The 16,628-nt window shown below is 40.9% G+C and overlaps 1 protein-coding gene across 20 annotated transcripts in view; it reads left to right on the top strand.

The window, feature by feature from the left end:
* The window catches only part of SEMA6D (semaphorin 6D), a 568,923-nt gene extending 554,079 nt beyond the window's left edge, over window positions 1-14,844 (top strand). For 3 of the 20 annotated variants that reach the window (XM_070502044.1, XM_070502036.1, XM_044764943.2), the window contains 18 exons: window positions 225-387; window positions 790-901; window positions 1,455-1,515; window positions 1,636-1,698; window positions 1,807-1,908; window positions 2,143-2,233; window positions 2,675-2,794; window positions 3,485-3,573; window positions 4,301-4,518; window positions 4,628-4,759; window positions 5,061-5,216; window positions 5,306-5,479; window positions 6,260-6,400; window positions 6,495-6,572; window positions 7,020-7,081; window positions 7,439-7,495; window positions 8,989-9,156; window positions 11,171-14,844. In XM_070502044.1, the coding sequence (XP_070358145.1) occupies window positions 279-387; window positions 790-901; window positions 1,455-1,515; window positions 1,636-1,698; window positions 1,807-1,908; window positions 2,143-2,233; window positions 2,675-2,794; window positions 3,485-3,573; window positions 4,301-4,518; window positions 4,628-4,759; window positions 5,061-5,216; window positions 5,306-5,479; window positions 6,260-6,400; window positions 6,495-6,572; window positions 7,020-7,081; window positions 7,439-7,495; window positions 8,989-9,156; window positions 11,171-12,459 (3,222 nt within the window). In that variant the 5' untranslated portion in view covers window positions 225-278 and the 3' untranslated portion in view covers window positions 12,460-14,844. Of the gene's footprint in view, window positions 1-224; window positions 388-789; window positions 902-1,454; window positions 1,516-1,635; window positions 1,699-1,806; window positions 1,909-2,142; window positions 2,234-2,674; window positions 2,795-3,484; window positions 3,574-4,300; window positions 4,519-4,627; window positions 4,760-5,060; window positions 5,217-5,305; window positions 5,480-6,259; window positions 6,401-6,494; window positions 6,573-6,980; window positions 7,082-7,438; window positions 7,496-8,988; window positions 9,157-11,170 lie in introns of all 20 variants that reach the window. The other 17 variants (XM_070502021.1, XM_014852956.3, XM_044764940.2 and 14 more) reach the window with 11 other exon arrangements.
* The last annotated feature ends 1,784 nt before the right edge of the window (window positions 14,845-16,628 follow it).

The raw sequence follows: 16,628 nt of genomic DNA, 5'->3' as shown, positions 1-16,628 counted from the left end.
TGCAGATTTGCCTAAAACTTCAAAATGCTCACGGGATGCCATAATCAGGCCTGGCACGCTGCCATCTTCACCTGTGTTTTCAGAGATCCCTCCTGCATTACTGCCAGGGTTCCTGGTGGGAAGGGGACGTTGGGAAGAGCTAGTGGTGAAAATTGAGCTGATTGCAAATGAGAAAAGTTTCGTCACAGTACAGAGGTCTTTCCAAACTGCTTCTGTTTTCCCAGGTAGCTAAGCGGGATTTCTGAGAACGGGCTGCTCTGACTTCATCTTAGCCCACCATGAGGTTCTTCCTGCTTTGTGCCTACATGCTGCTCCTGATGATTTCCCAGTTGAGGGCAGTCAGCTTCCCCGAAGACGATGAACCCCTTAATACTGTTGACTATCACTGTAAGTAATCTAAAGAACGTTCTCCTTTTCTAAGAAGGAAGCCTTTCTGGTTTTGATTTAAAAGTGTATTCATTTTTAGAAAGAAAGAGAGTTAGTTTTCTATGTCTTAAAAATGTTTTGCATATTAATTTACCCATAATCATTTTCTAGTGTTTGGAGAAAATGGGACAGGTTTGTGGGGTGCTTTTCTAAAGCAACTCATGTATAGTTTATATATTTTCAGTTAAAAGAAAAAGACCATTTGCTGACATTCACCATCTTTTATTCATTTATATTCAAGACCTTAAAAGAGGAATTTAGTTAAAACCCCTCTACAACTAGTATATACAGCTAATCAATGCTGTATATTGATTCTTCAGCTCCATAATCCTGACTGATGGTTTAGCCCATTTTTACTTGCAGATTCAAGGCAATATCCGGTTTTTAGAGGACGCCCTTCAGGCAATGAGTCACAGCACAGGCTGGACTTTCAGCTGATGTTGAAAATTCGAGACACACTTTATATTGCTGGCAGGTAATTTTCCTCTCGTTGGTTTATTAGATTAAAATTCGCTTCTCTGTGGTGCTTGCATTAATGTGTCTAGTTCATGAAAAACTAATATGCGATTGTGATCAAAAATTGCAAGTAGCCAAAAATATTCACCGAGAAGAGTCAGTGTTGTGTACCAGGAACGAAACACCGAGCTAAAGCCTTCAGCGGTGCTATTTTATTACTGCCATCAAGAAATCATACACCATTCTTTGTTCCTAAAACAGCAGGGGAAAAAAAAAAATCTTTCTTTTTTAACTTGGAATTATTCAAGCAAATATTAGAAGTATGTCTGTGCTAATACCAAGTAGCAGTTTGACCCACGCCTGAAGAGAAGAGCTTTCTTTCTCCCTAACCACCGTGATATATAAAGGCATCTCACTAATGAAAAAGTACTCTTTGTTGACTTTGTTGGAGACAGAGAAAATCCAAATGATCTCCAAAACACAAAAAAGGCAAATCTGTAAAAATAAAATAAGAAGCAGCTTAACATTTTTATGCCTTCACATAATATGACTTACTGCCTTGTTTCCAACAGGGATCAAGTTTATACAGTAAATTTAAATGAAATCCCCAAAACAGAAGTCATACCAAGCAAGGTGAGCAAGTGTAGTTGGCAAAGTTATTTGCATTCCTTCAGAACTTGAATAATTTTCCCCCTCCACTCCAAAAAGTTTCACAGTTAAAAATGGAACTTTGGTTTTGCTTGATTAATACAGAAACTGACATGGCGGTCAAGACAACAGGATCGAGAAAACTGTGCCATGAAAGGCAAGCATAAAGTAAGTGGAACAGTCAAGTGCCTGCTAGATGTAGTCTTTATGTGGGCTTGATCCCACAGTGCCTGCATATGGGATGTCTAATATTAATGTGATTATTACTTTCTTTAGGATGAATGCCACAACTTTATTAAAGTATTTGTTCCGAGAAACGATGAGATGGTTTTTGTTTGTGGTACCAATGCGTTTAATCCCATGTGTAGATACTATAGGGTAAGTATATTTCATGTGATGTGCGCTTTTTTAAATCAACTTTTCTTCCTTCACTAGTATGTTGTTACAGCTGAATATTTTCCACTATAACCCAGTAATTTGTTTTATATCTAATGCTATGGAAGAATAAAGACAGAATTCTTCAAATAGAATTTCAGTACAAATAAAGCAGTATTGCCTTCAAACAGGTACATTGAACAGATGTGACACCAGCTATTTATTTTTCTTTTGTAGTTGAATACCTTAGAGTATGATGGGGAAGAAATTAGTGGCCTGGCAAGATGCCCATTTGATGCCAGACAAACCAATGTTGCCCTTTTTGCTGGTAAGCTCCTTTGGTGTAATGAATATAAGTGATTAATGACATTGAAGGTGCAGAAGGAAATTAAAAGAAGAAAAAAAAGCTCATAACTAGGATAGCAACCTTGATATAGGTATTTCAAAGACTGAAAGCTATGAACAAATTTCCAAAAAAGAGGAATTGAAAATGAGCATAAGTATTCTGACACTTGGCTCTGTTATTAACTATGCCAGTGACCCTGATTAAGTTGCTTCACTTTTTGATGCTTAGCTCCCTCATCTGTAAAATTAGGTAATACCATGGGCCAACCTGTCATAGATTGATTATGAGTATCAGGTTTAGATTTATTTGTATATTTAGTGATAACATAGATGAAAGCACTCCAGAGGATATAACACACTGTACAGGAGAACACACTACAGGATAATTACGGTTATTTTACCCAAATTATAACTTCGGTTTCAGATGGGAAGCTGTATTCTGCCACAGTGGCTGACTTCCTGGCCAGTGATGCTGTTATTTATCGAAGCATGGGCGATGGATCTGCCCTTCGTACAATAAAATATGATTCCAAATGGATAAAAGGTACCATTGAAGAGCTGTGTTGTGGGATTGCCAAGGGTCTGGGATGGCCTAGTACGGACAGGAGCCATGGGCCTCAGGAGGTTCAGAGCATGACCTTATATTGTTTATTTAGAGCAAGTACAAGCTGCTTTGGTTGTGAACAGGAGCACTGATGGGGAATGAAGAGACCAGTAGCCATGTCAGGAAAGTAGATCCATCCAGGATTTTATCCTAGGTGGCCTCAAAAACAGAGAGCCCATGTCTGTGTGCAAATTTGCTTAACTCTAAGTGCACATCATAGTCCTTGCTCACTCCCATCTACCCATCCTGGAAAGTTAACAGTGAAAATCAATTAGTTCATATCTGCAGAGTCGTTTTGTTCTTTGGAGTCTAGAAATCAAGATTTTTTATTCTCAACGTTAAGAGGTTTTCTTCCCTAGTTAAATAGGTTAATGAATAAATCTGTTGAAACAAAGACCTTTGCTGTAGTTCAGTTCCCTGTAGGCTTTTTACAGTCCATTAGCTGACATTAAAGACTCTGGGTTCCCTGAAGCTTCAACACACCCATATTGGGACTCCTCAAACTCATATTGGAGTTCTCATTGGCTGGATGTAGCTGTGCCATGTCTGTCAGTCATGCCTAGTTGTCAAGGTCTTATGCTAATTTGAATTATCCTTTGGGAACCAGTTTGTTTTCCATTTTTCTTTCAGAGCCACACTTTCTTCATGCCATAGAATATGGAAACTATGTCTATTTCTTCTTTCGAGAAATTGCTGTAGAGCACAATAATTTGGGCAAGGCAAGTACATGCGCTTGACTTGTATTGTGGACTTGTACTGCATGGAATTGAGCCTAGGGAATTTGACAGTTATGGTCTTTACATGGTTTCTGGCACTCGATGCATTTAGGGCCAAGTGCAGAGAGGTGAGTTGCTCATCATGAGAATAATTGCTGGAAAACACCTGAACAATGGCCGGAGTGGGAACGGCAGCCTTGGGCCTTGGGAAGTTTCATCTTTCTCTGTCACTGCAGAGAGTGCTCTCCAGGCACCCTTGAGCTATGGATGCTTCTTTAACTCTTTAGAAATCTATTGATAGTTTTTTCTTTCTCAGCATCAAAAGGCAAGATGGCAAGTGTGGGTCCCTGTTCAATGTTGAGTAAAAGCCCATATAATTTTAAAGTATTGCTACCCTTCTATGCCAAGTTTGAGGATGGCAGATTTCATTAACCATATGAGAAGCAAAGTGGAAAGATAAAGTGCAGGAATGGTTTCCATTCAGCCAGGCAGCTTGATAGCTCACTTCTTGGGGCGCTTGTTTGGCAGAACAGGCAAATGGCCCTTTTTCCTCACAGGTAAATCTAGTTTACGTTCTTACCTCTAGAGAGAAGGCCGCTAGATTCTTTTGAACCAGATCTATCCTTAGCAATTTCTGTCCCTCCCTTAAATAGCAGCTTTCGCTTTCCATTCCTCCTCCATGCTCATAACCCTAGTTTGAGCTTTGTGCTTTGCTTTGTCCCTTGGGCAGGCTGTATATTCCCGTGTGGCCCGCATATGTAAAAATGACATGGGTGGCTCCCAGCGGGTCCTGGAGAAACACTGGACTTCATTTCTGAAGGCTCGACTTAACTGTTCTGTCCCCGGAGATTCGTTTTTCTACTTTGATGTCCTGCAGTCCATTACAGACATAATACAAATCAATGGCATCCCCACTGTGGTGGGGGTGTTCACCACCCAGCTCAACAGGTGAGAACAGATTCCCGGCCCTTCCAAAGATGCTCTGTGCCAGCTTGTGGGAACCGAGAGTGGCCCATAGTCGCCTGTTGATTTTCCTGATGGTTTTCCCCTCTTTCAGCATTCCTGGTTCTGCAGTCTGTGCATTTAGCATGGATGACATTGAAAAAGTATTCAAAGGACGGTTTAAAGAACAGAAAACTCCGGATTCTGTGTGGACGGCAGTCCCTGAAGACAAAGTACCAAAGCCAAGGTAAAGAAACGAGACAAAAAGGGTTTTTGTCTTTAACAAAACCCTATGGTCACTGGAGCAGCATCCTCAGCTAGCAGCTGGGCCAGCTTCCCATGCCAGGAGGGGCCTGTGCACCGCTGCAGACAGGAAGTCAGTAAACATAAGCCTGTGAGTGGGAGTGGGGAGAGCCCACAGGATCCAGGGAAATAGCATTGCTCCCCCGGGTTTTGCTCACTCCTTTCTCTCTTGACCTCTTCTTTCAGAATGGACATTTATTCCTTAGATAGAATTTATAAGGGGAAAAAACCACCTTTCCTTTCAGGCCTGGGTGTTGTGCAAAGCATGGCCTCGCTGAAGCATATAAAACCTCCATCGATTTCCCGGATGAAACCCTGTCCTTCATCAAGTCCCACCCCCTGATGGACTCCGCCGTCCCACCCATTGCCGACGAGCCCTGGTTCACAAAGACTCGGATCAGGTAAGTGTGCAGAAACAGCACCCACTCCCATTCAGCAACCTCTCTTCCCGTTGGCCTCCCCTTCTGACCTGGCCCACCTCCTCTGGCAGGTACAGACTGACGGCCATCGCTGTCGACCATTCTGCTGGACCCTACCAGAACTACACAGTCATCTTTGTTGGCTCAGAAGCTGGCATGGTACTTAAAGTTTTGGCAAAGACCAGTCCTTTCTCTTTGAATGACAGCGTGTTACTGGAAGAGATTGAAGCATACAACCATGCAAAGTAGGTATATTTTATGAGCACACTCCTCAGCACTGCTCAGAAATTTCTGGCGTGTGTTTCGTCTAGTCATTTCCTTCCAGCCTTGTAAATTAGCAGTGGTTTGGCATATTAGTCTTTTGGGTTGGTTTTTTTTGCTCACCAAAATACATCCTGGGTTTGTTGTTTTCCTGAGTCCACTAGGATTGGAGGGTGGGCATTTGGTAAGTTTAAAAATAATTCAGCCTTTGGTTTTTACCTGTGGAAAATGAGAACATTTTAGCACCACCCTTCTTACCTTGCAGGTGCATCTGACAGTTGGTTGCAAGCACACACGCACACACACAAACAGAATACAATTCTTCTAACCACTGATATAAAAGATTTTCTGGACTATTGAAACAAATGAGAAATAGGCAAGAGAAATGGAGCAAAGCAACTAAGGAGAGATGCGGAAACATCTAGCACAGGAAGATTTAAATGCATTAAAACATCCTTTTTCTTCCCTATAGTCTAACATGGTCTTCATGAATGCAATTCCCTTCAACCATGAGAACAGGAAAATAACCTTACAAAAACCCTTTGTTAAACCTGAAGTTTAACCAACCATGCAGAGCAGTAGAAGAAGCAGCACATAATTATTACTTGCCAAACTATGTACTTGCCTGGTTTCCTACGGAGAATATTCCTTAAGACCTCCCCAGCTCTCAGTAATTGCAAAAACCAAACCCCACTTGCCTTGTACAGTTCATGTAGCTTTTGTCTTACTAAACGCATGGCTTCGAAATGTATCCCGTGCTGTAGGTGTAATGCTGAGAATGAGGAGGACAGAAAGGTCATCTCGTTACAGTTGGATAAAGATCATCATGCTTTATATGTGGCATTCTCCAGCTGCGTTATTCGCATCCCCCTCAGTCGCTGTGAGCGTTATGGATCATGTAAAAAGTAAGCTGATGTTTCTTTACTTACCTGGGTCTTGCAGCATCAAGATCTTTGATGACGAGAAAATCCAAGTTACGTTCTGTTTGGTTTTCTGCAGATCTTGTATTGCATCTCGGGACCCGTACTGTGGCTGGTTAAGCCAGGGCATCTGTGGCAGAGTGACCCCAGGGATGCTGTAAGTATACTTTGTCACATTCACCAAGATCTTCTCCAAATCTGCTTCTATCTTCTCCAGGGTCTCTAAAGCTAGAAATCTTAGAAAACTTCCAACAACGCTACTTTTCCTTTTTTTTTCTTTCTTTTTCTTTCTTTTTTTTTTTTTTGGTGTGGAAGAAGTAAAAGAAAGAAAATCTGGAGATATTAGAGGAAAGGGAGGTTGTAGTTGGTATAATACTTAAGGGAAACAGATGAAGAGGAAAATCAATTCTTTTCTTCTCTCTTAAACATTCTACTTACCAAATGTTTAATAGAATACTCATTTTAGCCAGCTAGGTTGAAATGTCCATCTTTTCTCTCTGCCTATTCTTACTAATCTATCTGTGTTCTTGATTCTGCTCTGGTTGTCACTTGTGTTCCTATGAAGGCTGTTAACCGAAGACTTCTTTGCTTTCCATAACCACAGCGTTGGAGGATATGAACAGGACACAGAATATGGCTACACAGCCCATCTAGGGGACTGCCATGGTAAGACCCAGGCTTCCCTTCCTTCCTGGCACTTCTTTTTGACCACATTTGCACGTGAACATTATTTTACAATCAGCCTTTTAATGACTCAGGACACATACCACCTAGCATTTAACTTAAACTTCGCAAAAGCTGAGCTGTTTGGTCATGGGGATACAGTAGAGAAGAATCTTACTTTTGTTTTTTCCTTCACCATTTACAATTTTGTAGGAAAGCTAGAGAAAGGTAGTCTAACCAGGAGGTTAATCTTTTAATTTATAGTCTTTTCTTTGGACTTTTTTAGTTAATTGGAATTCATAAATTTTTGCTTTCTTTTGGTTACTTTTTACTGATTACTTGTTCCTTTAATTCTTTTAGAAATTTTGCCTACTTCAACTACACCAGATTACAAAATATTTGGCGGTCCAACATCTGGTTAGTTTTTTTTAATTTTTTTGAATTAACGACCTTTTCTTTCCTTCAGTTCAGCATTTTCAGCCCCTTCTCCCCTCCTTTTGCGCAGTTTGGCAGCCCTTCATTTTTCCGCTTCGACTCATAATCCCACCGATGGTACCCAAAGACTTTTTCTGACTCAGCACTTCACCCCTGTGTAGCATGTTAACAGTCCATCATTGACCGAGGCACATCCTTTAAGAAAAATCAAACGGATTAACATAGGCTGCATTCCAGCTGCACGCACGTCATCCAAGCTTTCTTCTCTCTCACCCCTGTGCATCGTGAATGTTCCCTCTGGCCATCTATATTTAATGGATGGCAGAATTTCATTATTTTCCCCTTCTCTCCTCACCTTTCCTAAGACCTAGTCAACAAATACACATTTCCCCAAAATGTGTATTTATAAACTTTGGAGATCTTTTTTGAATGGTTTGCGGTAATCCTGGGAATCTTTGAATGCTGTGGTCTCAGTGGTGCACAAAGGGCTTCCATTGAATGAAGCTGGTTCTGATGTATTAAGTTGTTCAATGACTCTCCATACCCCTCTGTCTGTATCTGTCTTGGAGTCTTCGTCTGTGACCGTTGCACCAGTCTGAATTGGGGTCTCTGGAGTTTTAACCTAAAATCATATGCTTACATCTTGAGGGAAAATCTCCTTGGTGGAAATCAGTCATAGACAAGCTAAGAGGTTAAGTTAGTCCCCCCCCCCAACTACTGCTGCTTCTAAAACTCACCAGCAGTTTCTTTCCTCAGGGGGGAGAAAAGGATGGCAGGTCTTCTGTATCAGAGCATCTTTATTCAGCTTGTAAATGCCATTTCTTTTGCATGAGTTGCTGCTAACTCTCTGGAAGAAACTCCCCAGGCATTTTGGAAGGCACGGGCGAGGTTCGTCCTTGCCTCAGTGCTTCACCACGGACGCCGGGCCCTCACTGCAGTCAGTAATCTCCTGACGGACGGGAGGTCCGTGAGGAAGCCTGACAACCTGCTTGATCAAGTCCAAAATCAAGTGTTCACACGGACTTACCCAGGTGTTTTCCCAGCAAGTTACCCTGTAGGTTCCCCAGGGAAGGATGTACAGTTTCCAACCATCTATGAAAATGCTTTTAAAAATATACACAAAAAGAAATGAAATGATGTTGTCTCACAAAAGGATGAGAAAATAGCATTTCATCTTTGGGGTTTGTATTACCTTTTCCACGAATGTCATTAATTATCACGGGGGCTTTGGCAGCAGTGTTTTGAGTATCTTTAATTTTGAAGTCTGCTTCATATGTCTTTACTGTTAGTTTTTAGTTTTTAGTTTTCCCTCACGAGAAAGGGATTTGGTATAGTCTCCTCGGATGTGTTTTTATGAAATCCTAGAACAGGCTTTCTCATAAAATTTACTTAAACTTGACTTAAAAATGCAACAGACCAGTCAGAAAAATCTGCTGACACTACCCACGTTAATAAAAATCTGTTTGCCACCACAGACATGGAGGTATCTTCATCTTCTGTTACCACAATGGCAAGTATCCCAGAAATTACACCTAAAGTGATTGATACCTGGAGACCTAAACTGACGAGCTCCCGGAAATTTGTAGTTCAAGATGACCCAAACACTTCTGATTTTACTGATCCTTTATCAGGTATCCCAAAGGGTAAGGCCCACCAGGGAATTCATCTCTCACTGAGTGGAAACCTGATTCCTACTATCGCTGAGGAGCATATGGACTTAGGGTGCTCCGCAGGTGAACAGAAACAGACCTGCTGCTGTTGTTACCGCCTCCGCCGGCTGCAGTCACTTCGATTTTCTGTGGTTATGTGGAGTGCATTCCTTAACAGATGGAAGTGGTAGAAACCCTGTTAAAGAAAGGGTTGGTGAAACAGCCACTCAGACAATCTAATCTGTGTTGGTTTCTATCTGAAAAAGCTGAGAGTCTGCTCAGTATCAGAGAATTTCCAGGGTCACCCCAGCAACATCAAAAAGTAAAACTCAGGGGCCGGCCCCATGGCGTGATGGTGAAGTCTGGCACACTCTGCTTCGGCTGTCCTGCTTCACTGATTTGGATCCCAAGTGCAGGCCTACACCTCTCGTCAAGCCATGCTGTGGCAGCATCCCACATACAAAACAGAGGAAGATTGGCACAGATGTTAGCTCAGGGCTAATCTTCCTCAAGCAAAAAAGAAAAAAAAAAAAAGGAAGATGGGCAACAGATGTTAGCTCAGAGTCAATCCTCTTCACCAGAAAAACCAAACTCATTAACTGCAAATATCCTGATATCAGATGTTTTGTCTAGGAGGCTTTCACAGCCTTTTGTTGAGTTGCAATTCCATGTGCAATATGAAAGGAGATGTGGGGTGCTAAGTTGTGTGAATGCCACAAGCAATAAAACATAACAGGGTGTTTGTCCATAACTGTCATTTTCAGCCCATTAGAGAAGCAGTTATAAAACTGCTACCTGGTGAGTTAGCTTATTAGATATGTTACTCTGGAAAAATCTATTCTTTAGCACTGTCGAAACTATGGTATCAGGTTTCCAATCAGTTTTTATTGCAGAGCATTGTCATTTATGGTTTACATCTGTTGATTTTGGTTTTATATGTTTTCATGGTAAACAGTTTTATAATCACTCTTTCTGCTTTGTTTTTTTTTTAGTAATACCATTTCTTTCTACCTTTCTTTCTTTGTCTTTCATGATGCCACTGAATTCCATAACCCCAAACACTGATTAAAAACGACTAATGTTCAAAGGCCTTAATACTAATCTAAAGCAACAGAATCTTTAAAATCACTCTGACTTACCTTATTCTGGGATAGCTGTGTTTATAGCATGTAACAGACTTGGATACCTCTGAAACTAACATTTCTTTGATTGACTGTTAGATGTCTGTGGTTGCATTAAAAATCCCAATAATTACAAACTAATTTGCTCTTCTTCTAGTCTAATTTAAATATTTCTTAAATATCTCAAGATAATGGGATGACATTACTTAACTAATACATAGTATATTTCCTTAGACTGTCTGGATTTCTTTCATAGGAGGCAATTCAAGAGTGCTTCACCCCAAGATGGAATGAAAAACAAAAAATCAAAGCAAACATGAAAGTCTATATTCGTAGCTAACAGTGACCAAGCAGATGCTTTTAATTTGTGAACAAATTATGTGTTTTTATTCTAGTTAAGATAGCATAATTGTATTAGCATAATTATTTTAGCATAATATGTATTTATGCCAATTCATACATTTCCCTAATCCCAGCAGCTGTCCTTTAATCCCAATTTATGAATTAGGAAAAAATCATGAGACAAAGCATTTCATGAGTTTAAAGTTGGCCATTTAGAAAATATACACTTTCTAACTCTAATTTTCAGGTAGAAACTCTTAAAATTTCAAATAGTTGACTATTCAAATATTCAGCTATTTAAGAGGGATTGGAGAATAGAAGACAGACAGACACAGATCAATGAGAGATTAGAGGTATCCTGGCATTTGCAGCAATCATATATGTCTCTGGGGGTCCTATTGTGATTAAAGAAAAATCTATATCTGGAATTTTAGAGTCTACCTGACCCTCCAAGCTAAGCATATGGACCATGTTCAGGTAGTGCTGGCTTATATTGTCTCAAAGAAGTACCTCACTCAGACTCTTTTCCTGTGCATCTATTGCAGGTGTACGATGGGAAGTCCAGTCTGGAGAGTCCAACCAGATGGTCCACATGAATGTCCTCATCACCTGTGTCTTTGCTGCTTTTGTTTTGGGTGCATTCATTGCAGGTGTGGCAGTATACTGCTATCGTGACATGTTTGTTCGGAAAAACAGAAAGATCCATAAAGATGCAGAATCTGCCCAGTCGTGCACAGATTCCAGTGGCAGTTTTGCCAAACTGAATGGTCTCTTTGACAGCCCGGTGAAGGAATATCAGCAGAATATCGATTCTCCCAAATTGTATAGTAACCTGCTGACCAGTCGGAAAGAGCTGCCACCCAATGGAGATACTAAATCCATGGTAATGGACCATCGAGGCCAACCTCCCGAGCTGGCTGCTCTCCCCACACCTGAGTCTACACCTGTGCTTCACCAGAAGACTCTGCAGGCCATGAAGAGCCACTCAGACAAGGCTCACGGCCATGGAGCTTCAAGGAAAGAAACTCCCCAGTTTTTTCCCTCTAGTCCTCCACCACATTCCCCATTAAGTCATGGGCATATCCCCAGTGCCATTGTTCTTCCTAATGCTACCCATGACTACAACACATCTTTCTCAAACTCCAATGCTCACAAAGCTGAGAAGAAGCTTCAAAACATTGACCACTCTCTTACAAAATCATCCAGTAAAAGAGATCACCGGCGTTCTGTCGATTCCAGAAACACCCTCAATGATCTCCTGAAGCATCTAAATGACCCAAATAGTAACCCCAAAGCCATCATGGGAGATATCCAAATGGCCCACCAGACCCTCATGCTGGATCCTATGGGACCTATGTCAGAGGTCCCACCCAAGGTCCCTAACCGGGAGGCATCACTATACTCTCCTCCTTCAACTCTCCCCAGAAATAGTCCAACCAAGCGAGTGGACGTCCCCACCACTCCTGGAGTCCCAATGACTTCTCTGGAAAGACAACGGGGATATCACAAAAATTCCTCCCAGAGGCACTCCATATCCGCTATGCCTAAAAACTTAAATTCACCAAATGGTGTTTTGTTATCTAGACAGCCTAGTATGAACCGTGGAGGGTACATGCCCACCCCAACAGGGGCGAAGGTGGACTATATTCAGGGAACACCAGTGAGTGTTCATCTGCAGCCTTCTCTCTCCAGACAGAGCAGCTACACCAGTAATGGCACCCTTCCTAGGACGGGACTAAAGAGGACACCGTCTTTAAAACCTGATGTGCCACCAAAGCCTTCATTTGTTCCTCAAACCACATCTGTCAGACCACTGAACAAATACACTTACTAGGCCTCAAGTGTGCTATTCCCCATGTGGCTTTATCCTGTCCTTGTTGTTGAGAGGATGATGTTGCAAGGGTACCTTAAGACAAGAGACTCGCTTGTATTTTAAGAGAACCAAGTGGCCAAAGAAACTCTTTCTAACTTTGGCAACAGAACTTGCCACATGTAGCTACTGCAGCAAGGCTTCTGTGTACTTGTCTGAAACAAAGGAAGGTGCTGGTCATTCCATTTCTTTTGTTTGAAGCTAAAGTGATGTGTAGCTCCAAGGGGCTACCTTACCAGTTTAAAGAGCTGATACAGTACTCAGAAGAATCTGTGAGCAAATACTTGAAAATGGGTTCAACTTAGACTGCCATTATGTGTGGTCTTCCCATTAAATGTGAACATTTTAATATGTATGCATTCACCTTGCCTCTTGCACAAATGTCAAAAAACAATGGTAATGTCTCAAAGAAATGAACTTGTAGATTACCAAACAATTTGCTAAAACTTCAGTCTTTGACCCACACTGTAGCATTTTTTTCATGTGTGGCATTTTTTTCACGCCACCAATGAACTGTGTTATGTGTGTGTGCACGTGTGCGTGGGTGCGTGCGTGTGTGTTCTGTACCCACTAGGATCTGTTTAGGTGCCCATTGCATCTTCTTGTGCTATGGAGTTGTTTACATTGAGCATGACTGAACGAGAGACCATAACTTCTTCCTTCCAGCAGTCCATTGGGTTCAGCTTTGAGAAAGAAGGAAAATCGAGGCTGATTTGACCGTCAGAATGATTAACTTGACTTACGTGGTACCCAATGCCAGAATGTAAAAGTTCTAAGTAATTTTGTGCTGCTATTCATTAAAACTTCTATTACAGTCTTGCCAGCTTCAGGAGATCAAGATGTTAAGAGGTATCTTTGATTAATCCACCAGTATTCGGTAGTAAAATTTACCTGTCCACTGTGAATCCAAGCCTGAATCACTCTATTTAACCTTGGAAACATTAATAAGGTTTTCTTTTGATTGTGTTTACTTTCTCCTTTAACTCCTCCTACCCCCAAGATAAAAAAATGAAATAAGACAGAAGACAAAAGAAGGAGACGTGGAAGGAATTGTAATTGGCTTAACAGAAACAGTCTTTGAAAGCCTAACAGTGGTGCAATCATGTTGTCTATGTCGTGTTTTGTGAGAATTCTCTCCTAAGTCATGCAGGTAATGACAATATACTGTAAATATTACATGTGCGTTTACCTGAATCTGTGCATTTTGTGCCTTATTCATGAGAATGATAGAAGTACTAAAATATGTCAAGTGTTTTCAGTATAGCACATCATTTACTGAGTGCCAGTTGTAAATGTTTTTCAACCAGCACCTGAAAAGACTTTTAAAAACTCATAAAACCAACCTAGAACAATTAATCGTAAAACAATCCACCCAAATAGCAGCATTACACCCTTTGCCATGGTAAACATTCCACTCCTGCTTTCCTAAGGATGAAACAGTGATAATGTGAAGTCAAATGAGGTTTCCCGGGCAAGGTGACACCTGTGGAAATCATATAGAGTCATTTATTCGTAGTTTTGCAAAAGCCTCTTACAGTTGATGATGTGCAAACCCAACGACTGTTTCAGTTAATATGCTGCACACCACACCATGGTTTATTGAACCTAATCTAGAAAGTATCAAGGCAGAGGAATACTCCTGACTTAGTCAGACAAATAATTTCAACTGATTTCTTGTGACAACACTGATGATATATATTACTTGGGGGAGGATGGGGTGCAGAAGACCAGAGCATTTTTATAGAGAATGTAGAATACTGATACTGTTACTCTTTTCCTTTGAGAATATTGTTTTATAAAGAACGTGATTTCCTGAGATCTCTGGAAGCTCGAAAGCTAGAACTTCTGTTCTTGAAACATTTCAGCTTTGCAACTAAAATATTACAGATTAATAATAAATTAAACCAACCAACGATAAACAGTACTCAGTTCACCGCCGACAAACGTGTTTGAATTCACCTTACCAATATTAATCCCGGCGTGCGGAACGCGGAACAGTAACTCTATGTGAACCCGGATAACATTTTGTAACATTGTGCTGCCTTGTAGTTTGTAATGTGAGTTCCTATCAGTATTTATGTTGAAATTTCTAACATAAAATGTAGTCTCTATCCTGTTAATTTAATTTTTAAATGCTTTATCCATTTGTGCAAAGGTAAACACAGATTGTATCTTTTTTAATGGTACGGCATAAAAAGTAACCCTCAAGTGAAGTGGCTCTATACTGTTTTATAGAGTACTTTAACATGTATAGAGATCTTGTAAACTTGTATTGTGGATGTGTAAATAATATGTACTTTGGGTTTTTAACACCGCATGTAAAGTCAAAATAAAATATACAAATCATTATATCCTGCCCCTTGATATTGAAGAAGTTTATAACATATCATGTTTTAAAAATATTTTTAAGTCAGTCAACACCGGGAAGAGTTTCTGTTAAAATGTACCAAAATATTCTTATCTGGAATATTTGCTAGTCGGTCTGGTACACCACCATTCTCTTCTTGCAAGGCTGATAGTGATGGGCCGAGCCCCTGAAGAACTGAGAAATGATTCAGAAAACCAGATGAACCGTACTGCATCAATAGTCAAATGCTTCCCGCAAATGTACAGTGGCTCATCTTGTCCACATATCTAGTTCAACAGACATTTTTACAATTCATGATTTGTGTTCCTTCATGAATATTTTAATATCATTTTAGTCTGAAATTATAGCTGGCAAACCAAGTTCCTGTGAACATTTCTTGCCATTTGGTATAGGGTATTTTTCAATTCCATTGTTTTAATTGAATAGAATATATTAAGAGATATCTTCCCCAAATATTGAAATGGAAGGTAAAATTACGATTCCTGTTGGTTCTTCCCTTAGCATGGAATGAGATGGTGCCTTATGTCATTGCCTCTTGTGGATGTTAAGGGTTCACGCCACTTCTGGGATAGACAGTAGGAACATTTGTAGCCATCCCTGTGCTCTTGCTTCTAGGGGCTGCTCCTGGCCGAAGCCCACTTGCATCTCCTCTGTGGACGAGAGCCACACGGCATCTCTGCAGAAGCGGAAGTCGCCATATCCCTGTCTTGGGCCTTGTTCTCTTTCATGTTGTCATCTAGTTAGGGGCGCTGCCTTTCAATGTTAGTTCAGTGGTATCAGGTGTCCTTTTTCATTCCTATCATGGCATCCTCTAGTTTATAGATATGAGAAAGAGTTTGCAGAAATCCTTTCATAAGAGAAAAAGATGAGTAGAAGGCCAATTTGCCCCTTTTTACAGCTACCACCACGACAGCTGTGCAGGCTGGAAGGCAGTGCCAGCAGTCACGGAGCCTGACTTTGGCATTATGAACCCTGCCCCACCATTCATGGAAGTCTGTGTCAGCCTGAACCTCCTTGCACTGCTGGAGAAGAGGGTGGAAGTTGTCTCCCATCTTACTGACTTGCAGAAGTCAATTTGTAATTCTTAGGGTTTGGACAAATATATGATGGAAAAGACAATTAAGGGAAATTTATCTTCGACCTTGTTTCTTCCTGGGCTTCTTGAGCATTGCATTCTCTGCCATTTACATTGTCTATTTCTATTACATTGGTTTATTATATTTTATGGCCATTATACCAGTTTTCCTGGGTTCAGTGATTTTCTTTTCCTTCTCCCTTTATAGCAGATCATAGCCTTTTTTGATCATGGACATCTTGGATAATTTAATGAATGGTACAGACTAACAGTTGAATCTCATTTTCCTTTTGGGGGGATTTACAGACCCATAAAACCAAGTCTATGAATCCTCAAGATAAATACTTAGACCCCATTTGAAAAAAGTGGGATTAGAGAACTTGAAGCTTGTCATGAGGAGGCCCTTGTAGAGGCACAAAGAAAATGAATTAACCAGGACAGACCACCTGTACTCTGGTTCCAGAAATCCCATTGATTGGCATTTAGGTTACTCTGGGAAATGGCCATTTTGAAACTATGTGAAACACCTGAGATGCTGGTACAGGCTAAGAAAAAAGGGCATCTCCTATGTAAGGTAGTAGGCCTCGCATGGCCTAGGTGCTGGCCAGGTACTAGGAAGACTCACCTTCCTGCCATCTGAAAGAAGTCAACTTTCTCCCCTCCCCTCCCCTCCCCTCCCCTTCAGCTCAT

The sequence above is a fragment of the Equus asinus genome, chromosome 2 (genome assembly GCF_041296235.1).
Source record: "Equus asinus isolate D_3611 breed Donkey chromosome 2, EquAss-T2T_v2, whole genome shotgun sequence".
Classification (NCBI taxonomy): Eukaryota; Metazoa; Chordata; class Mammalia; order Perissodactyla; family Equidae; genus Equus; species Equus asinus.
This window is presented reverse-complemented; position numbering and strand designations above follow the sequence as displayed.